The 22,691-nt window shown below is 44.3% G+C and overlaps 1 protein-coding gene across 2 annotated transcripts in view; it reads left to right on the forward strand.

Moving 5' to 3' along the window:
* The window catches only part of LOC115174605 (alpha-(1,6)-fucosyltransferase), a 155,122-nt gene extending 134,312 nt beyond the window's left edge, over positions 1 to 20,810 (forward strand). The window contains exons 7-11 of one of the 2 annotated variants that reach the window (XM_029733301.1): positions 1,618 to 1,671; positions 2,044 to 2,290; positions 5,030 to 5,206; positions 7,325 to 7,475; positions 19,286 to 20,810. In XM_029733301.1, coding sequence (XP_029589161.1) covers positions 1,618 to 1,671; positions 2,044 to 2,290; positions 5,030 to 5,206; positions 7,325 to 7,475; positions 19,286 to 19,627 — 971 coding nt within the window. In that variant the 3' untranslated portion in view covers positions 19,628 to 20,810. The remainder of the gene's footprint in view (positions 1 to 1,617; positions 1,672 to 2,043; positions 2,291 to 5,029; positions 5,207 to 7,324; positions 7,476 to 19,285) is intronic. The other variant, XM_029733302.1, reaches the window with a different exon arrangement.
* Positions 20,811 to 22,691: the final 1,881 nt, after the last annotated feature.

Genomic DNA, 22,691 nt, shown 5'->3' on the forward strand with positions numbered 1-22,691 from the left:
TGTGTTGAGAATTTCATTTGCATTTTGTAGTTATAATAAGTTAGGAAGCAACATGTAAATAAAATTGTGGAGATCTGCAGAGTAGAACCCACAATGCAATGCTTTCTCTAGATAGGCTGGCTGGCTAGCTAGAAAATGTATTAAACACAATAATACCAAAGCCAATATCAGCATGTGAAGTAGTTAGCTAGTTGTACAATCCCTGAAACAAACTGCACTATCAATTTAGGAGTTTCACATTCTCCATGTTCAACCTGGTAGAGATCGCATTTCTAGCTCAAAGCTGTGCGAGTCAGGTTGCTATGGAAATGTGCATAGGCCCTGCGAGCCTGCATGCAGAGAGACGAGAGGAGAAAACTGCTTTGCATCATGGTAATTGAATGAAAAAGGAAATTATTTTGATGGTGCACTATCCACTTTGAAGACATTTGAGCAAAATATATACTTTGTCGTGACTATATAGACAGACTGATGTGTTCTAGACAAGTTTGCCCATATCATCTATTGGCTGATTTGACGATCCGGAGTGCAAGTAATTGTTTTAAAAGAGTTATGAAAAGTGATCATTTGTTATCCCCTATCTCCAGTGACGAGAACCTTATCATGATGACGTAGCATGTCACATTTCAATTTTAGGGTGGATTATCCCTTTAAAGACAGACAGCCAAAGGGCAGCTGTCACTCTGAATGCAGTGGGGATAAAGCGAGAGAGGGAATTGGGATTGTTGTTTTGGGCATGACTTTCTCCTGTCTTCTCTAACTTCTCTATCCTTCCATGGCTTTCTCCTGTCTTCTCTAACTTCTCTATCCTTCCATGACTTTTCTTCTTTAACTTCCTTCACTCTATCTTTCTGGCTGCGGTTCATTCCATACCCTTTTCTCCACAGTGTGCACTTGTTCACTGTAGCTGTTCGATGGTACAGAGTGGGAAGAAACTGTCTAGCCAAGGTTTACACTAATCCAATGATTGTAAATGAATGAGGATTTAAGTCTGCGTCACAGATAGAACAACGAGACAGATATTTCACCGCGATATATAAACGTGAAGCTTCCGCTTGGCTTTTCCAAATATGGTGGTGAGAGGAAGCTCAGTGGCTGGCAGTGGGAGATGATGGAACGCGATGGATTTTGGCCAACATTCTGCAAATTTTCTCATCGATGAAACATTTGATCTCAATAAAATGTTCTGTTCCCAAAACTAGAATATGTTATAAACAGAGTGGACGTTACCCTTGGCCAAAGTTGTAAAAAAATGTGTTGTTTAGAAGAAGTGCAAAAGCGAATTGAATTATTGCACACACGACTTCACAGAGTAGGCGTTCCCTAACGGAAATATGCAAATGCATGCTGGAACGAGCCAATAGGATCTCACTAGCTCGTGCTTGGCTCTGCCCACCGCCTTGCTTGTTCTGCCTACTAAGACTAATTTGTTCCCACTTAGACCTCAGCCCGTTGTTTCATCTTGGTTTAGTTATAAAAAAAAGAATAGTATAGAATTGCTCCCTCCTCTAATCTCATCTCATCCTCATCTGCTCTGATCTGACATCATTGGATGAGTAGAAGAAGTAATACAGCAGAAAGTTATTTGGATATCAACTCTCACCTATCTGTTTTTAGATTTGTATAAACCAAGGATAGGACCCAAGAGGAGGCCAGTTGGGTCAAAGAAGGGTGAGTGTAGCCAATGTGGAATTGCTAGCTAGTTAGCTATGTGTGCAATAGACTAGCGTCCATCAGACGACATCACCTGCTCTGATACCTAGAAGTAGTTGCTCTCCTATAGTCTTTGTGAGGTGACGGGTAACGCTGCTCGGTGCAAAGTGTTGTTGGCAGCAGAAGGTTGCTAGATCGCTTCTAGTGAGGGATGGACAAAATCCACTCTGTTACAGATGCTGCCTAACTGGTCTGCTACACCAGATGTGAGTGTGAGATGCAGAACTTTTGCAGAGCGCGATTCGCTCCTAACTCATGTCAATTAACCCAGGGCGTAACCAGTGTGGCTGTGCAGCTCCCCTGTAACTCTTCCCCCCTCTGTCTCTGTAGGTGAGGCCCATGACAAGGACATCCAGGTGGTAGAGTTACCCATCGTGGACAGCCTACAACCCCGCCCCCCGTACCTGCCCCTGTCCATCCCGGAAGACCTAGCCCAGCGTCTACACCGTCTCCATGGTGACCCGTCTGTGTGGTGGGTGTCTCAGTTCGTTAAGTACCTGGTGCGTCCTCAGGCCTGGCTGGAGAAGGAGATTGCAGACACCACAGCCAAGCTGGGTTTCAAGCACCCCATCATAGGGTAGGTGGATGCATGCACGTACGCATTAACACACACACACACGACACCCAACCTGGGTCAAGCTGGGTTTCAAACACCCCATCATAGGGTAGATCGAATAGTCACTTTAATAACTCTACCTACATGTACATATTACCTCAATTACCTCGACTAACCGGTGCCCTGCACATTGGCTCTGTGCCGGTACCCCTGTATATAGCCCCACTATTGTTATTTTACTGCTGCTCTTTAATTATTTGTTACTTTTATTTCTTAATCTTATTTTTGTATATATTTTTTACTGAATTGTTGGTTAGGGTCTGTGTCTGTCTGTGTGTCTGTCTGTCTGTCTGTGTGTCTGTCTGTCTGTCTGTCTGTGTGTCTGTGTGTCTGTCTGTGTGTCTGTGTGTGTGTCTGTCTGTCTGTCTGTCTGTGTGTCTGTCTGTCTGTCTGTCTGTCTGTCTGTCTGTCTCAGTCTCTCTCTTCACCTCTACCTCTATCTGGCCTACTTCTTTCTCAGTTTCTGCTGCTGCTTTTTCTCTCAGCCCTCTTGCATTCTTCCTCTCCTCTGTTGACTCGATGAATCATCCTCCTTTCTTTCCCAATCAAACGTTCTCTCTCATGTTTTCTGCACCTCTATCCATTCTTTCACCTGCTCCTCTTTTGTCTTTATCTCGTTTATTTCACTCACCTCTTTCTCTATTTCCCCCGTATCGCTTTCCCTATTTCCCATCATTGTCTCTCCCATCTCTATTGCTTTGTCTTCTCCTCTCTCCTCACTTGCTCCCTCCATTCCCCTCCCCCTCTGTCACTGGGGAGCCTATTGAAATAAAGTGCTGGTTGGAAAGAAAGTTTCCTCTGCTCCTTTTCTCTTTCTGCTTCCATCTGATAATATAATAAAGTGCCTGAGTACTTGGGGGAGATAGAGGGGGGGGGAGAAATGGCTAGGGGAGCAGTTGGGTAGGATTGGTGTTTAGTTGGGGAAAAGGAAGATTGGGGTGTGGGGGGAGAGCATGAAACTGGAGTGAGTGAGTGAGTGAGTGAGTGAGTGAGTGAGTGAGTGAGTGAGTGAGTGAGTGAAAGGGGCTAGAGGAGGAATGCGAGAGGGGCTTCGGAGAGGAGGGACCGTATGAGGTATCTCCGAGGACACGAGTCGACGTGGGAGCCAGCCGTCTTCCTGCATCCCCACGCTCCTGTGAAAAGCAATGCTGTAGCAGCAGAGCCTCTACCCTCAGTAGGCCTGCAACAAACCAGACTAAAGCATCTAAATGCAGTCGTCAGCACAACCCCAGCCCCAGCTCAGCATCTCACAAGCTGTGGAGACAGCCAGAGAGGAGGGGGAGTGGAGAAGGAGGGAGGGAGGGAGGGATGGGGGGATTGATTACTTGCACTCCGTCTGGCACTAAGCGCCCAGGCACGGCCGTATCGTCTGCCAAGGAACGGGCGGCGGGATGAAGGGAGGGAAAGAGGAGAGAACGAGAGGAGGAACAAAACAGGAGGAGAGATGAAAGGAGAGAGAGCGGGAGAAACACAGACAGAGACCATGGCAGAGAGAAGCAGAGAATGGAGAGGCTCGTAGTCAAGAGTCCCACTTATAATCAAAAGTCTCTTCAGATCAGATAGAGAGAGATGGAAGGAGAGAGTGAGAGATCAGGGGAGTGAATATGAAGATATGAACAGAGAGAGGGAGAGAGTTAAATAGATGTAGGGAAACAAAGATGTTCACTTTCAGCCTAACGTGCACCTGTGGAGAATCCCTCCCCCACTCTACTCCTCTCCATCCCTCTCTCTCTCTTAATCTCTCGTTCCCTCTATTCTCTCTGATCCAGGAGTGTGTTAGGGTAAATAAAGGTGTTTGTTGCTTCAGTGAGCATCCCGAGGACTGGGCTGACTGATCTCAGGCCAGTTCTGGTAATTAGACACACTGTTTATTATCTCCTTCCTTCGATTTCTCATTCATTCGCTCTCTCTCTCTCTCTCTCTCTCGCTCTCCTTCTCTCGCTCTTTCTCTCTCTCGCTCTTTTCTCTCTCCTCTCATTCTCTCTCTTATTCCCTTTGTCTCTACCTTCTTTATTCTCTCCCTCCAAACCATAGATGCCGGCTTTGTTGTGTTACGAGCGATTAAACAAAGAAAGCACTCAGTTTCACAAACACTTGCAGCGCTGGTCTATTATTCGTCCGTTTGCTTCTTTCTCCTGTTCAAACCCCCTTTCTTTCTGACTTTAGTTTTCTGTCATTACTCCTACATTGTGGGTCTCTCTCTCTCTCTCTCTCTCTCTCTCTCTCTCTCTCTCTCTCTCTCTCTCTCTCTCTCTCTCTCTCTCTCTCTCTCCTCTCTCTCTCTCTCTCTCTCTCTCTCTCTCTCTCTCTCTCTCTCTCTCTCTCTCTCTCTCTCTCTCTCTCTCTCTCTCTCTCTCTCTCTCTCTCTCTCTCTCTCTCTCTCTCTCTCTCTCTCTCTCTCTCTCTCTCTCTCTCTCTCTCTCTCTCTCTCTCTCTCTCTCTCTCTCTCTCTCTCTCTCTCTCTCTCTTCTCTCTCTCTCTCTCTCTCTCTCTCTCTCTCTCTCTCTCTCTCTCTCTCTCTCTCTCTCTCTCTCTCTCTCTCTCTCTCTCTCTCTCATATATTCATATATATATATATATTATGGGCAAGACTGGCAAGGGCACAAAGATGCTGCCAAATGAAGTAGCTGATAGTGAACGTATTGACTGAAAGTATTTCTCTCTCGCTCCCTCCCACCACCCCCGTCTCTGTCCCTGTAGGGTCCATGTTCGGCGGACAGATAAGGTGGGGACGGAGGCTGCGTTCCACCCTATAGAGGAGTACATGGTGCACGTGGAGGAACAGTTCCAACACATGGCCAGACGTATCCACGTGGACAAGAAACGAGTCTACCTGGCAACAGATGACCCCTCACTACTGCAAGAGGCTAAGACGAAGTGAGTGACAACCAATTCCCTTATAATGAAGTTTTGGTGTGTGTGTGGTGCCTCAGCTCCTACAAGGAATCCAGCTCAGAAGAGCAGTGAACCAGTGAAATGAACTCACCACACAAAGAGCAAGCAGGGCCAACCAATAGGGACAGGGAGTGGTGTGTAGCGTTTGCGTGTGTGTGTGTTTGTATGTCAGAATCAGAATCCATCAAGAATCAAGTCCATAAGTCTCTATTGGCCAGATGACCGGTTGGTGAGGGCCACAGCCCGGGTAGGAAGAAACTTTTCAAGTAGTGGGAAGTTTTGGTCATGAGTGAAGTCGCAAGGAGGGGTAGGTGGAGGTGCAAATTGTTCTGGTGATTGAGGGGCCTTTGTGAGTCAAATCTGTAGTAAATTGGTTTATTTTGTTGGGCAGTGAGGGGTCGTCTGCCGTCGGGGAGCTTTAGGTTTGAAGTTGGTAATGGTTTTCAGTCCTCTCCAGACAGACAGTTGTGGCTGGAGATCTGTTGCTTTAGCCTGTCTTTGTACTGCTGTTTGGCTGCCCTAATATCTGAGTGGATATTTTTCTTGGCCTCTCTATAGAGGTCCCTGGTCTTCCTCTTTGGAAGAAAGGAGAGCCCTGTGGGCTTCCTCTTTGGCACTTTGGCCAGTGACCCAAGGCTTATCGTTGCTGTGTGATAGAAAGGTATTTCATGGTATGCAATTCTCCTCACATACACTGATGTAGGATGTGTCCGTGTAGTCGTGTGTGTTGGCATTGTTGTCCTTGAATATGTTCCAATCGGTGGTGTCTAGGCAGTCCTTTAACTCCCCAATGGCTTCTTCAGTCCATTTCCGCACCGTATGTTTGACAGGTTTGGCAGTTTTCAGTTTCTGTCTGTATGCGGGGATGAGGTGTAGCATCACATGGTCTGAGTTGCCCAGAGGAGCGTGGGGGACAGTGTGGTATGCCCCTTTAATATTGCTGAAAACATTGTCCAGAATTTTTTATTGGCTTGTTGAACATTCCACCATTTGTTTGTAGCTGGGAAGTTGCTAGTGTGGTTAAAATCCCCCATGATGGTCAAAGTAGAATCCGGGTATTTCCTTTCCACCTCTGTGATCTGATCAGCCTGCAGCTGTTGTGATGTGTGTGCACACAGGTGCTCGGCGTGATGTAGACTCTGGAAAGCATGCTTTAGACAGAATAGTGAAACACACATCATCTTTGGATTTACTGGACTGCTCCGGTTCAGCTGCTCCGGCCCAGTTCAGCTGGAAGCCGGCTAGATCCACAACGGTGTCGGGAATAGAGGCATTTAACCATAAAAAAAGAAAGCAGAGGTGAGAGAGAAGTCCTTTTTTTTCTCATCATCAGAAGTTGTAGCTCGTCGGATTTGTTGGCGAGTGAACGCACATTGGAGAAGGAGATGCCGGACAAGGGGCACGGAGTCCTCACCTTCTGAAAGGCACTAGAGTCCCAGCTCCTGTGTCTCTGTCCCACAGTCCCATAACCTCGGTTTGAAATCCGACTCGAAATCGGGGTAGTCTTCAGTAGTATATCGTTGGATGACAACAGAATTCCAGGACAAAAACCAGCCGCTAATATGTCCCTAATATTCGTTAGCCGTTCTGGGTGAAATCCACATTTTGTTGCGATCAATAAGGGAACATACAAACAAGTAAACACCCGAGCAGTGACCAAAACACTGTGGCTGATTGGCCGTTTCCGAAATCTTTCTTGCCTACTACTTACTAAAATTGCATAGTGTATACTAATCGTACTAGATAAAGCATACTGTTTCATAAAAATGAATGCAGAAAGCAACAACTATCAACCTTTTTGGTAGCACATCCCCTAATTATCAGCTGATGATCAGTTGTTGTCAAACACACGTGGATCTGAAAAGATGACTCTCCTCCTCGATAGTTTGCAGCGAATTCTACTAGATGAAAAGTCTACATGAGTATGACATCCTGGCATTCAAAGCATACTTAATTTTCAAAATTTCACATAAAACAAAATGTTTTCGCATACCCAGAATGCCTACTATTTACAATGCAGGTACGGGTATTCAGACACGGCCATTGTGTTTTTGTTTGTATGTAGAAGCCCATGTGGGTAATAGTGTGTATGTCCTACAGGTACCCTGACTATGAGTTCATCAGTGATAACTCCATCTCGTGGTCAGCCGGCCTGCACAACCGCTACACCGAGAACTCTCTGAGAGGAGTCATCCTAGACATACACTTCCTGTCCCAGACCGACTTCTTGGTCTGCACCTTCTCCTCACAGGTAGGTGTACCACATCCCAGGGGTTCTCAAAGTGGGGTGTCTGCGAAAGTACTACGGGGTGTCCTTGGCTAAAGCAAAAAAAATAAAAAATTATATATATATATATATATATATATATATATATATATATATATATATATATATATATATACTGCTCAAAAAATAAAGGGAACACTTAAACAACACATCCTAGATCTGAATGAAAGAAATAATCTTATTAAATACTTTTTTCTTTACATAGTTGAATTTGCTGACAACAAAATCACACAAAAATAATCAATGGAAATCCAATTTATCAACCCATGGAGGTCTGGATTTAGAGTCACACTCAAAATTAAAGTGGAAAACCACACTACAGGCTGATCCAACTTTGATGTAATGTCCTTAAAACAAGTCAAAATGAGGCTCAGTAGTGTGTGTGGCCTCCACGTGCCTGTATGACCTCCCTACAACTCCTGGGCATGCTCCTGATGAGGTGGCGGATAGTCTCCTGAGGGATCTCCTCCCAGACCTGGACTAAAGCATCCGCCAACTCCTGGACAGTCTGTGGAGCAACGTGGCGTTGGTGGATGGAGCGAGACATGATGTCCCAGATGTGCTCAATTGGATTCAGGTCTGGGGAACGGGCGGGCCAGTCCATAGCATCAATGCCTTCCTCTTGCAGGAACTGCTGACACACTCCAGCCACATGAGGTCTAGCATTGTCTTGCATTAGGAGGAATCCAGGGCCAACCGCACCAGCATGTGGTCTCACAAGGGGTCTGAGGATCTCATCTCGGTACCTAATGGCAGTCAGGCTACCTCTGGCGAGCACATGGAGGGCTGTGCGGCCCCCCAAAGAAATGCCACCCCACACCATGACTGACCCACCGCCAAACCGGTCATGCTGGAGGATGTTGCAGTCAGCAGAACGTTCTCCACGGCGTCTCCAGACTCTGTCACGTCTGTCACGTGCTCAGTGTGAACCTGCTTTCATCTGTGAAGAGCACAGGGCGCCAGTGGCGAATTTGCCAATCTTGGTGTTCTCTGGCAAATGCCAAACGTCCTGCACGGTGTTGGGCTGTAAGCACAACCCCCACCTGTGGACGTCGGGCCCTCATACCACCCTCATGGAGTCTGTTTCTGACCGTTTGAGCAGACACATGCACATTTGTGGCCTGCTGGAGGTCATTTTGCAGGGCTCTGGCAGTGCTTCTCCTGCTCCTCCTTGCACAAAGGCGGAGGTAGCGGTCCTGCTGCTGGGTTGTTGCCCTCCTACGGCCTCCTCCACGTCTCCTGATGTACTGGCCTGTCTCCTGGTAGCGCCTCCATGCTCTGGACACTACGCTGACAGACACAGCAAACCTTCTTGCCACAGCTCGCATTGATGTGCCATCCTGGATGAGCTGCACTACCTGAGCCACTTGTGTGGGTTGTAGACTCCGTCTCATGCTACCACTAGAGTGAAAGCACTCAAAAGTGACCAAAACATCAGCCAGGAAGCATAGGAACTGAGAAGTGGTCTGTGGTCCCCACCTGCAGAACCACTCCTTTATTGGGGGTATCTTGCTAATTGCCTATAATTTCCACCTGTTGTCTATTCCATTTGCACAACAGCATGTGGAATTTATTGTCAATCAGTGTTGCTTCCTAAGTGGACAGTTTGATTTCACAGAAGTATGATTGACTTGGAGTTACATTGTGTTGTTTAAGTGTTCCCTTTATTTTTTTGAGCAGTGTATATATATATACACACAGTTAAATATTATTTTTATGAATATTACTAACAGTAACAGATTAAACAAATTATGGCCAAGGGATCTGTGGAATATGTTTAGAGGGTGTAATACAATACAATGTAATATTATTAATGTGCAATTTATATTCTCAATCATGTGCAACATGGGCCTGGGAAGGCACCCAGGGATATTGGTATCCTCAGTACTCCACCAATTCTACATTTTTCAACTCAATCCTTCTTAAAATCCCTCAAAATGATATGTTTTTTTGTACATAAACGCACTGTAATTTAATCTTTAAAACTGCAACGTTTTCTCTCTGCCTCATGGTAGAGTGAGTAAACTCGCAGGAAATTAGCTTGAAAACGGAATTCATTCTCTCCGATGCAACGAGGCGAGTCTTTAGAATGTTCCTTCCCAGGGCCCAAAACTCCTTGTATGCTATTTTAATGATTATGAGGGGGTCCCAAAAGGTTTGAGAACCCCTGCCATAGCCAACACAACACCCTTTAAGGGAATATAAGGTATATTATTCACTGATCTATACGGTTACAAACCTGAATAGCCTACTCCTACTGTCATTGTCATGTTAAACAATGACCATAGGAGATGGCAAGACAACAAATAGATCTGGGACCAGGCAACTTTTTCATCTGAACAAATCTAAATAGTCAAGTCCACATAATGTACAGTGCATTCGGAAAGTATTCAGGCCCCTTGACTATTTCAACATTTTGTTACGTTACTGCCTTATTCTAAAATTGATTAAATCGTTTTTATCCCTCATCAATCTACACACAAAACCTCATAATGACAAAGCAAATGCAGGTTTTAAGAAATGTGAGCAAATTTATAAAAAATACAGAACTGAAATATTACATTTACATAAGTATTCAGACCCTTTACTCAGTACTTTGTTGAAGCACCTTTGGCAGCGATAACATCCTTGAGTCTTCTTGGGTATGATGCTACAGGCTTGGCACACCTGTATTTGCACATTGGCTAACCGGGCTATCTGCATTGTGTCCCGCCACCCGCCACCCTCCAAACCCTCTTTTACGCTACTGCTACTCTCTGTTCATCTACACCTGTTGTATTCGGTGCACGTGACAAATAAACTTTGATTTGATTTGGAGAGTTTCTCCCATTCTTCTCTGCAGATCCTCTCAGGCTCTGTCAGGTTGGATGGGGAGTGTCGCTGCACAGCTATTTTCAGGTCTCTCCAGGGATGTTCGATCGGGTTCAAGTCCAGGCTCTGGCTGGGCCACTCAAGGACATTCAGAGAATTGTCCTGAAGCCACTCCTGCATTTACTTGTCTTGGCTGTGTGCTTGGGGTCATTGTGCTGTTGGAAGGTGAACCTTCGCCCCAATCTGAGTTCCTGAGCGCTCTGGAGCAGGTCTTTATCAAGAATCTCTCTGTACTTTTCTCCGTTCATCTTTCCCTCCTTCCTGACTAGTCTCCTAGTCCCTGCAGCTGAAAAACATCCCCACCAGCGTGATGCTGCCACCACCATGCTTCACCGTAGGAATGGTGCCAGGTTTCCTCCAGATGTGACACTTGGCATTCAGGCCAAATATTTCAATCTTGGTTTCATCAGACCAGAGAATCTTGTTTCTCGTGGTCTGAGAGTCCTTTAGGTGCCTTTTGGCAAACTCCAAGCAGAGTTTGGCCGGGTGGCCAGCTCTTGGAAGAGTCTTGGTGGTTCCAAACTTCTTCCATTTACGAATGATGGAGGCCACTGTGTTCTTGGGGACATTCAATGCTGCAGAAATGTTTTGTTACCCTTCCCCAGATCTGTGCCTTGACACAATCCTGTCTCAGAGCTCTACGGACAATTCCTTCGACCTCATGGCTTGGTATTTGCTCTGACAAGCACTGCCAACTGTGGAACCTTACAGTATATAGACAGTTGTGTGCCTTCCCAAATCATGTCCAATCAATTGAATTTACCATAGGTAGACTCCAATAAAGTTCTAGAAAACATCTCAAGGATTATCAATGGAAACAGGATGCGCCTGAGCTCAATTTCGAGTCTTATAGCAAAAGGGCCGAATACTTATGTATTTCAGTTTTTTTGCTTTAATGCATTTGCAAAAGTTTCTAAAAACCTGTTTTCGTATTGTCATTATGGGGTATTGTGTGTAGATAGATGACGAATTTGTTTTATTTAACCCATTTTAGAATAAGTCTGTAACATCACAACATGTGGAAAAAGACAAAGGGTCTGAATACTTTCCGAATGCACTGTAAGCTAACGTGCAAGCTGCCATGATTCTTCACGCTTCCTGGTCACATGTCCTGTTTCCTGTATCTATACTTTCTGTTTCCTATACAGTGCCTTCAGAAAGTATTCCATATTTGGTTGTGTCACAGCCTGAATTCAAAATTTTAAACACACCTGTCTACACACAATACTCCATAATGACAGTGAAAGCATTTTTTTTTTCGCCTAATTTATTTAAATTTAAATACAGAAATATCTAAATACATAAGTATTCACACCCCTGAGTCAATACTTTGTAGAACAACCTTTGGCAGCAATTACAGCTGTGCATCTTTCTGGGTAAGTCTAAGAGCTTTCCACGCCTGGATTGTGCAATATTTCCCCATTATTATTCTCAAAATTCTTCAAGCCCTGTCAAATTGTATGTTGATCATTGCTAAACAATCATTTTCAGGTCTTGCCATAGATATTCAAGTAGATTTAAGTCAAAACGAAGCAACTTGTTGTCCTGCTTCCAGTGTCTGATGGAAAGCAGACTGAACCAGGTTTTCCTCTAGGATTTTGCCTGTGCTTAGCTCCAAAATCCCCAGTCCTTAACTAGTACAAGCATAACCATAACATGATGCAGCTACCACTATACTTGGAAATATGGAGAGTGATACTCCAATATGTGTTGTATTGGTTCTACTAAGCTAAACTCAGCAAAAATAGAAACGTCCTCTCACTGTCAACTGCGTTTATTTTCAGCAAACTTAACATGTGTAAATATTTGTGTGAACATAACAAGATTCAACAACTGAGACATAAACGGAACAAGTTCCACAGACATGTGACTAACAGAAATGGAATAATGTGTCACTGAACAAAGGGGGGGTCAAAATCAAAAGTAACAGTCAGTATCTGGTGTGGCCACTAGCTGCATTAAGTCCTGCAGTGCATCTCCTCCTCATGGACTGCACCAGATTTGCCAGTTCTTGCTGTGAGATGTTACCCCACTCTTCCACCAAGGTGCCGGCAAGTTCCAGGACATTTCTGGGGGGAATGGCCCTAGCCCTCACCCTCCGATCCAACAGATCCCAGATGTGCTCAATGGGATTGAGATCCGTGCTATTCGTTGGCCATGGCAGAACACTGACATTCCTGTCTTGCAGGAAATAATGCACAGAACGAGCAGTATGGCTGGTGGCATTGTCATGCTGGCGGGAAGGGTACCAAAGGAGGGAGGAGGATGTCTACCCTGTAACGCACAGCGTTGAGATTGCCTGCGACTCGTCAGTGAAGAGCACTTTTTGCCAGTCATGTCTGGTCCAGCGACGGTGGGTTTGTGCCCATAGGCGATGTTGTTGCCGGTGATGTCTGGTGAGGACCTGCCTTACAACAGGCCTACAAGCCCTCAGTCCAGCCTCTGTCAGCCTATTGCGGACAGTCTGAGCACTGATGGAGGGATTGTGCATTCCTGATGTAACTCGGGCAGTTGTTGTTGCCATCCTGTACCTGTCCCGCAGGTGTGATGTTCGGATGTACCGATCCTGTGCAGGTGTTGTTACACGTGGTCTGCCACTGCGAGGACGATCAGCTGTCCATCCTGTCTCCATGTAGCGCTGTCTTAGGCGTCTCATAGTACGGACATTGCAATTTATTGCGCTGGCCACATCTGCAGTTCTCATGCCTCCTTGCAGCATGCCTAAGACACGTTCACACAGATGAGCAGGGACCCTGGGCATCTTTCTTTTGGTGTTTTTCACAGTCAGTAGAAAGGCCTCTTTTAGTGTTCTAAGTTTTCATAACTGTGACCTTAATTGCCTACCGTCTGTAAGCTGTTTGTGTCTTAACGACCGTTCCACAGGTGCATGTTCATTAATTGTTTATGGTTCATTGAAGAAGCATGGGAAACAGTGTTTAAACCCTTTACAATGAAGATCTGTGAAGTTATTTGCATTTTTACGAATTATCTTTGAAAGACAGGGTCTGGAAAAATGTACTTTTCTGTTTTTATGTATTTTATATGGAATTGTTTTAAGGTCATACCCTTGATCATTTTGCTATTTCATTTAGAATTTGAAGACCCCTTGAGATAAAAAAGAGGTAAAAAAAAGATTTGATGAAAGATTTTATTCGGCCTTAATGCTATTAGCCTATATAAATGCATTGAATAAAATATTAACTACATGGAACAACAGATAGTCTCCCCCCAATTTTTTTTAAAGGAAGCTTGTTCTGAAGTGTCTGTCCTATATCTGAGAGATATAAAAAAGATCAGGAAACATCTTTTTTTTTTACACGTATTTAACCCCTTATTTTTGTCACTAAACAGTCTCCATATATACTTCCATTCATTGTTTTTCAACCGGTAACAGGGGACCTTCAGACGAATCTTGTGAGCACTGTGGGCGTCCTAGATCAAACAACCAACACGCATCTGTTCGTGAGAGTCTCACCTTACCACAGAAGGGTCATATTAGTGTTCGGACGCTACAGACAGAAGTTGGCAGATCTGCTGTACCGATTTCAGACAAGTCCCAAGACACTTGTGGGGGTCGTAGAGCAAAACGGATAACACTATCGTGTTTGTGAGAGTCTCATCTTTCCATAGAGTTTGTAGGCCAAGCCGTTTCGGACGCAACAGACGGTTTTGTGAGAAGACCGATTTTTGGGATGTCTCATGGTCTGACAAACACCACTCTAGATATGTCACCTTTCACCCCAGATGTGGAAGTGCGACATATGGAGTGGATCGATACGCCTCCAATGCATATTTTTATGAAATGTTTATGCTAATTCGATTTCCGTGGAGGCGCGGAAATTGACCTTAGGGGTTTAAACTATTTTAAAGTCACCATGGGACTCATGATGAAATCACAGAGTGGTTTCCTTCCTCTCCATCAACTGAGTTAAGAATACTTGAATACTCATTGACTCAAGACATTTCAGCTTTTCATTTTTCCACTTTGACACGATGGGGTATTGTGTGTAGGCGGGGGCCGATAGAGATGGTTGCCTCGCTTCAAGTCCATAGGAAACGATGCAGTAATTTGTCTTTTTATGTATTATTTCTTATATTGTTAGCCCAGAAAATCTTAAATGTTATTACATACAGCCGGGAAAAACTATTGGATATAAGAGCGAGTCAATACGACTTTCCCGAAGTGGATCCTTTGTTCGGACCTCCACCCTGGACATTGGATCTAATCCCAAGAGGCCGACCCAAAACAACGTTGTCGCCGCAGGAGAGGCAGACGGAGCGGCCTCCTGGTCAGACTTAAAGGCGAGCAACCATCCACCGCTTTCGAGGTTATTACTCGCCAATGTCCAGTGTCTAGACAACAAGTTGGACGAAATTAGGGCACGAGTTGCCTTCCAAAGAGACATCAGAGATTGTAACATGCTCTGTTTCACGGAAACATAGCTCACTCGGGATATATTGTCAGAGTTTGTACAGCCACCGGGTTTTTTCATGCATCGTGACGACAAACATCTCTCTGGTAAGAAGGGCGGGGGAGTATGCCTCATGATTAATAACCTCTTACATCTAGACGTTCCGCTAGCGGAACACCTGCTCCAATATCCAATGATAGGCGTGGCGCGAAATACAAACTTCTCGAAAATCCGAAAACTTCAATTTTTCAAACATATGACTATTTTACACCATTTTAAAGACAAGACTCTCCTTTATCTAACCACACTGTCCGATTTCAAAAAGGCTTTACAGCGAAAGCAAAACATTAGATTATGTCAGCAGAGTACCCAGACAGAAATAATCAGACACCCATTTTTCAAGCTAGCATATAATGTCACAAAAACCAAACCACAGCTAAATGCAGCACTAACCTTTGATGATCTTCATCAGATGACACACCTAGGACATTATGTTATACAATACATGCATGTTTTGTTCAATCAAGTTCATATTTATATCAAAAACCAGCTTTTTACATTAGCATGTGACATTCAGAACTAGCATTCCCACCGAACACTTCCGGTGAATTTACTAAATTACTCACGATAAACGTTCACAAAAAACATAATTATTTTAAGAATTACAGATACAGAACTCCTTTATGCAATCGCGGTGTCCGATTTTAAAATAGCTTTTTGGTGAAAGCACATTTTGCAATATTCTGAGTAGATAGCCCGGCCATCATGGCTAGCTATTTTGACACCCACCAAGTTTGGTACTCACCAAACTCAGATTTACTATAAGAAAAATTGGATTACCTTTGCTGTTCTTCGTCAGAATGCACTCCCAGGGCTTCTACTTCAATAACAAATGTTGGTTTGGTTCCAAATAATCCATAGTTATATCCAAATAGCTGTGTTTTGTTGTGCGTTCAAGACACTATCCGAAGGGTAAAGAAGGGTGACACGCCCGGCACGTTTTGTGACAAAAAATGTCAATATTCCATTACCGTACTTCGAAGCATGTCAAACGCTGTTTAAAATCAATTTTTATGCGATTTTTCTCGTAAAAAAGTGATAATATTCCGACCGGGAGTGGTTGTTTTCGTTCAAAGACTGAAAATAAAAACATGGAGTCGTCTCGTGCACGCGCGCGCCAGTCTCATTGTTCTCAGATCGACCACTTACCAAATGCGCTACTGTTTTTCAGCCATGGCCTGCAAAGTCATCATTCAACGTTCTGGCGCCTTCTGAGAGCCTATGGGAGCGTTAGAAAATGTCACGTTACAGCAGAGATCCCCTGTTTTGGATAGAGATGATCAAGAAGGCCAAGAAATGGTCAGAGAGGGCGCTTCCTGCTTGGAATCTTCTCAGGTTTTGGCCTGCCAAATGAGTTCTGTTATACTCACAGACACCATTCAAACAGTTTTAGAAACTTTGGAGTGTTTTCTATCCAAAGCTAATAATTATATGCATATTCTAGTTTCTGGGCAGGAGTAATAATCAGATTTAATCGGGTACGTTTTTTATCCGGCCGTGAAAATACTGCTCCCTATCCATAACAAGTTAACAACTCATGGTGTAATCATAACAGCATACAGGAACTCAAGTCCTTTTGTTCACCTGACCAAGAATTCTTTACAATCAAATGATGACCGCGTTATCTCCCAAGAGAATTCTCTTCGATTATAGTCACAGCCGTGTATATCCCCCCCCCCCCAAGCAGATACCTCGACGGTCCTGAAAGAACTTCACTGGACTCTATGTAAACTGGAAACCATATATCGTGAGGATGCATTTATTGTAGCTGGGGATTTTAGTAAAGCTAATTTGAGAACAAGGATCCCTAAATTCTACCAGCACATTGATTGTGGGTAGCTGTAACCACTAGGGTAGCCTAGTGGTTAGAGCATTGGACTAGTAATCGAAAGGTTGCAAGTTCGAATCCCCGAGCTGACAAGGTACAAATCTGTCGTTCTGCCCCTGAACAAGGCAGTTAACCCACTGTTCCTAGGCCGTCATTGAAAATAAGAATTTGTTCTTAACAGACCTGCCTAGTTAAATAAAGGTCAAATAAAAAAAATGTCGTACCCACTCGAGCAAAACACTGGACCACTCTAACTTCCGCAATGCATACAAGGCCCCCCGGCCCTCCCTTCAGCAAATCTGACCATAACTCCATCTTGTTGCTCCCTTCCTATAGGCAGGAACTAAAACAGGAAGCGCCTTTGCTTAGGTCTATTCAATGCTGGTCTGACCAATCGGATTCCACACTTCAAAATTGCTATGATCACATGGACTGGGATATGTTCCAGGTAGCCTCAGACAATAACATTGACGTATTTGTTTATAAGGAAGTGCATAGAAGATTTTGTACCCACTGTGACTATTAAAACATTCCATAACCAGAAACCGTGGATTGATGGCAGCATTCGCGCAAAACTGAAAGCGCAAACCACTGCATATAATCATGGCAAGGCGACTGGAAACATGACCGAATTCAAACAGTGTAGTTTTTCCCTCCACAAGGCAATCAAAGAAGAAAAGCGTCAGTATAGAGACAAAGTAGAGTTGCAATTCAATGGCTCAAACATGAGACGTATGTGGCAGGGTCTACAGACACTAGCCGTGTCTTCACTAGCCGCATCCTCAGAGCATGCGCAGACCAGCTGGCTGGTGTGTTTATGGACATATTCAATCCCTATCCCAGTCTGCTTTCCCCACATGCTTCAAGATGGCCACCATTGTTCCTGTTCCTAAGAATGCTAAGGTAACTGAACTAAATGACTATCGCCCCATAGCACTCACTTCTGTCATCATGAAGTGCTTTGAGAGACTAGTCAAGGATCATATCACCTCCACCCTATCTGATACACTAGACCCACTCCAATTTGCTTACCGCCCCAATAGGTTCACAGACGATGCAATCGCCATCACACTGCACACTGAACTATCCTCTCTGGACAAGAGGAATACTTATGTAAGAATGCTGTTCAGTGACTACAGCTCAGCATTCAACACCATAGAACCCTCCAAACTCATCATTAAGATTGAGACCCTGGGTTTCGACCCCGTCCTGTGCAACTGGATCCTGGACTTTCTGACGGGCCGCCCCAGGTGGTGAAGGTAGGAAACAACATCTCCACCCTGCTGATCCTCAACAGTGGGGCCCCACAAGGGTGCTTTCTCAGTCCTCTCCTGTACTCCCAGTTCACCCATGACTGCGTGGCCATGCACGTCTCCAGCTCAATCATCAAGTTTGCAGACGACACTACAGTGATAGGCTTGATTACCAACAACGACGAGACAGCCTACAGGGAGAAGGTGAGGGCCCTCGGAGTGTGGTGTCATGAAAATAACCTCTCACTCAACGTCAACAAAACAAAGGAGATGATCATGGACTTCAGGAAACAGCAGAGGAAGCACCCCCCTATCCACATTGACGGGACAGTAGTGGAGAAGGCGGAAAGTTCCTCGGCGTACACATCACGGACAAACTGAAATGGTCCACCCACACAGACAGCGTGGTGAAGAAGGCGCAACAGCACCTCTTCAATGTCAGGAGGCTGAAGAAATTTGTCTTGTTACCTAAAACCCTCGCAAACTTTTACAGATGCACAATCGACAGCATCCAGTCGGGCTATATCACAGCCTTGTACGGCAACTGCACCACCCTCAACCGCAGGTTCTCCAGAGGGTAGTGCAGTCTGCACAACGCATAACCGGGAGCAAACTACCTGCCCTTCAGGACACCTACAGCACCCGATGTCACAGGAAGGCCAAAAAGATCATCAAGGACAACAACCAACCGAGCCACTGCCTGTTCACCCCACTATCATCCACGAAGGCAAAGTCAGTACAGGTGCATCAAAGCAGGGACCGAGAGACTGAAAAACAGCTTCTATCTCAAGGCCATCAGACTGTTATACAGCCATCACTAACATAGAGAGGCTGCTGCCAGCATACAGACTCAAATCACTGGCCACTTTATGGATTTAATGGATTTAATAAAAGGTATCACTAGTCACTTTAAATAATGCCTCTTTAATAATGTTTACATATCCTACATTACTCATCTCATATGTATATACTGTATTGTATACCATCTATTGCATCTTGCCTATGCCACACGGCCATCGTACATCCATATATTTATATGTACATATTCTTATTCCATCCCCTTACATTTGTTTGTATAAGGTAGTCGTTGTGAATTTGTTAGATATTACTGCACTGTCGGAACTAGAAGCACAAGCATTTCGCTACACTCACATTAACATCTGCTAACCATGTGTATGTGACCAATATAATTTGATTTGATTTGATAACACAACAAAAATTGGAAAAAAGTGATGGGGTATGAATACTTTCTGAAGGAACTGTACTTCCTGTTTCCTGTATCTCTACTTACTATTTTCTGTAGCTCTACTTCCTGTTTATACCTCCTGTATCTCTTCTTTCTGGTTCCAGGTGTGCCGCGTGGCCTACGAGATCATGCAGACACTGCACCCGGACGCCTCCTCCTTCTTCCACTCACTAGACGACATCTACTACTTCGGGGGCCAGAACGCCCACAACCAGATCGCCATCTACCCCCACCACCCCCGTAGCCCCGAAGACATACCCCTGGAGCCCGGTGACGTCATCGGCGTGGCGGGGAACCACTGGGATGGCTACTCGAAAGGGGTCAACCGTAAAATGGGCCGCACCGGCCTCTACCCATCCTACAAAGTCAAGGAGAAGATCGAGACCGTGAAGTACCCCACGTACCCCGAGGCAGACAAGCTGCTCTCAAACTCCCAACAGAAGTGAAGAAGAAAGGGAAAGATGAAAATAACAATAGAGAAAGAGACTTTGAATCAGTGATAGAACAGGGGGAAAGGGGGGAAAAAGATGGTAGTGTTTAGGCTGCACTGAGAGTGTGTGTGTGTGTGTGTGTGTGTGTGTGTGTGTGTGTGTGTGTGTGTGTGTGTGTGTGGGTCTGTAAATTATGGAATCTTGCAGCTGCCACTACATCGTCCCTGTGCACACAGATTATGAAGAAAAGTATCAATCAAACATTGATTTCAAACGAACCTGAAAACAATTAAACGCCCGTAGCCGACAACGTGGACTGGGAATGGAACTAGCCAATCGGGTCGAGCCTTGGATTCAAGGGCTGAAAAACAATTATAAACTGGAAGAAAAAAACTTGTTTTCATTTTTATTCAATTATTTTGGTGGTTTTAATTCTATTCTTGCCTTATTTTTTTCTCTCCTGTGTTCATTAAATGTACTGTATCTTGTATCTTCCTCTTGCCATATTCACTCACTGCGTTCCTCCCTTCTCCTTTCGCTCCAATGGCACTGTCCAACATCTTGTCTTTCATGTGCAATTCCTTTTATAACACCTTTAATGTGCTTTTTAACAAGTGATTTTAACGTGTGTCTGTTTAGGGGGCATGACATGGTGCCTGTCATCAGTGAGCGGCGTCCTTATGTCCTTATTTCTGACTGAATAGTTGTGTTGTGCTCAATGAGACTGGTGGTGACAGTTGGACCCTTAGCAGGAACTTACAACAATGAAACGTGAACTATGGTGACCAATAGTGAAGATTGATGATGGTGAACAATGTTGATCTATGTTGAACAATAATACTCTATGGTGACCTATGATTACCTTTGAACTATGATGACCTATAATGATCTACGGTGAACTCCAGTGCACACAGGAGCACTCTTTAGGCTCACCAAACAAAGCACTCCACTGAGCTAATGTCCTTTTGACATCGCTACGTCCATCTGTTTGTTTGTTGTATTTTTTTGTTTGTTACTAACATTACTGTTGGAAATATATGAGGGGGAAAAAAAGAGATGCCTATGTTGAAATTGATAATGCTATGTCATAAGAGGTTTGTAATCGACCGTGATGAAGAACTTTGTCATAGCTTATGTTCTGGGGGCATTTTATTTGATAACAACCACTGATCGAATAAACTTGAGAAACTAAGTGGCACTTGTGTTGTCCCACTCTATCTACATTAAAAGGAATCCAAAATGATTCCACCTCTACCCTCAAAACCCCCCCAAAACTCCTTATGAATGATGTTGAATGATGTTGAATAAATGTGTTATGAAGGTTGTTATGGATGATACTGCTGCTCCCACAAAGGTTGATATTTATTGTTCAATGTGAACCTACCAGGAATGTCGATGTCCCAAATCAAGATGGCCTCCTAGTCAGGTGACCTATCACCATCAGCTGACCAGTCACCTAACCTCATCAAGATGGCAAACATTTTATGGTTTGACAGCCATCAGAGGACTTCATCCAGTATGTGTTCGTGACATGAGTGTTATGTATGCCTTAACCCTTCAAGTAAAGTGTCATCCCTTTTCCTTTAGAAGAAAGGGTCCAGCCAGAGCCAAATATTTAGAGAGTTGGGACAATGCAGTTTCTGTCTGAACGTTTCGAGAGCGCTACATTCTCCACCGTAGCCATTGCTTAGTGATAACTGACGCTTCCGTGTTGTGCTGTTTATTCTGAACGTTTTCTAAACCAATGAAGATGTCCATTTGTTGACACTACAAACACAGTAAAGACTTGGATACACATGATCCTGAATGCTAATCAATAAAAACGTCTATTAAATTCACTGCTCTGTTTTGCTTGTTTACAGTGGGTCATTTCATAGGGAACTGTCGGAGGCGCTATCTAATTGTTGCATCACCAAAATGTTGAGAATAAAAGCAATAAAATGGGGTCCGTTCTAGAAGTTGTCCAAACTCTCGAAATATATGGCTCTGGGTCCGGCGGCACTGACGGCCAAGGCTGTCGATGCCCCTTTGTGTGGCCGTAATGCCCACTAAAAAAGATCCGTGCTTTGCTGCCAAAGTGGCAATTGTGCCCTTGGGCTGAATATAATAATTTCCTTCTCACGGCTGCCAATCACCGTTCTCCTAAGCGTCTCTCACTCATATCGCTCTCTCAGATATCTAAATTGAACTCTGTGAAGCATTTATTTGGGCTGCAATTTCTGAGGCTAGTAACTCTAATGAACTTATCCTCTGCAGCAGAGGTAAATCTGGGTCTTCCTTTCCTGTGGCGGTCCTCATGAGAGCCAGTTTCATCATAGCGCTTGATGGTTTTTGCGACTGCACCTGAAGAAACTTTCAAAATGCTAGACATTTTCCGGATTGACTGACCTGTCGTTTCGCTTTGCTTATTTGAGCTGTTCTTGCCATAATATGGACTTGATCTTTTACCAAATAGGGCTATCTTCTGTATACCACCCCTACCTTGTCACAACACAACTGATTGGCTCAAACATGTTAAGAAGGAAAGAAATTCCACAAATTAACTTTAAAAAAAACACACCTGTTAATTTTCCCGGCTGCCAATCACTGTGCTCCTAAACGCCTCACTCAAATCGCTCTCTCAGAAGCAGGCTACAAGAGAAGACAGACACATCGGGGATGCAACAGCATCAAATTCCCGAGGCGCTTGTTGAAGATATTAGAACTGTCCACATTTACTTTTTGTAAGCCAACACGATGAGTAGGCCTGACGAACAACAAAAGTACTGGCCTATGTCAATCTACTATCCCCAATAGTACAAAAGTCAACCTTTTCTATTAGTCAGCTTGTCCTTCTGCACGAGAAAGAAATATTTCAAACATACTCTGGGATAGTTGTGGGACGCGACAGATCCCAAAAGAATTCAACCACTATAGCCTACATACAAATACAAATGAAAATGTACAAGCAATGAGGCTGACACAACAGATCAGAATGTTTAGCTTAAAATATTGATGAACTATTAGGCTATTTCTTCACATTTTAAATGCAGCAATGCGCACAAGGCGGTAAACTATATATACTGTATATACAGAATAT

The sequence above is a fragment of the Salmo trutta genome, chromosome 35, assembly GCF_901001165.1.
Source record: "Salmo trutta chromosome 35, fSalTru1.1, whole genome shotgun sequence".
Lineage (NCBI taxonomy): Eukaryota > Metazoa > Chordata > Actinopteri > Salmoniformes > Salmonidae > Salmo > Salmo trutta.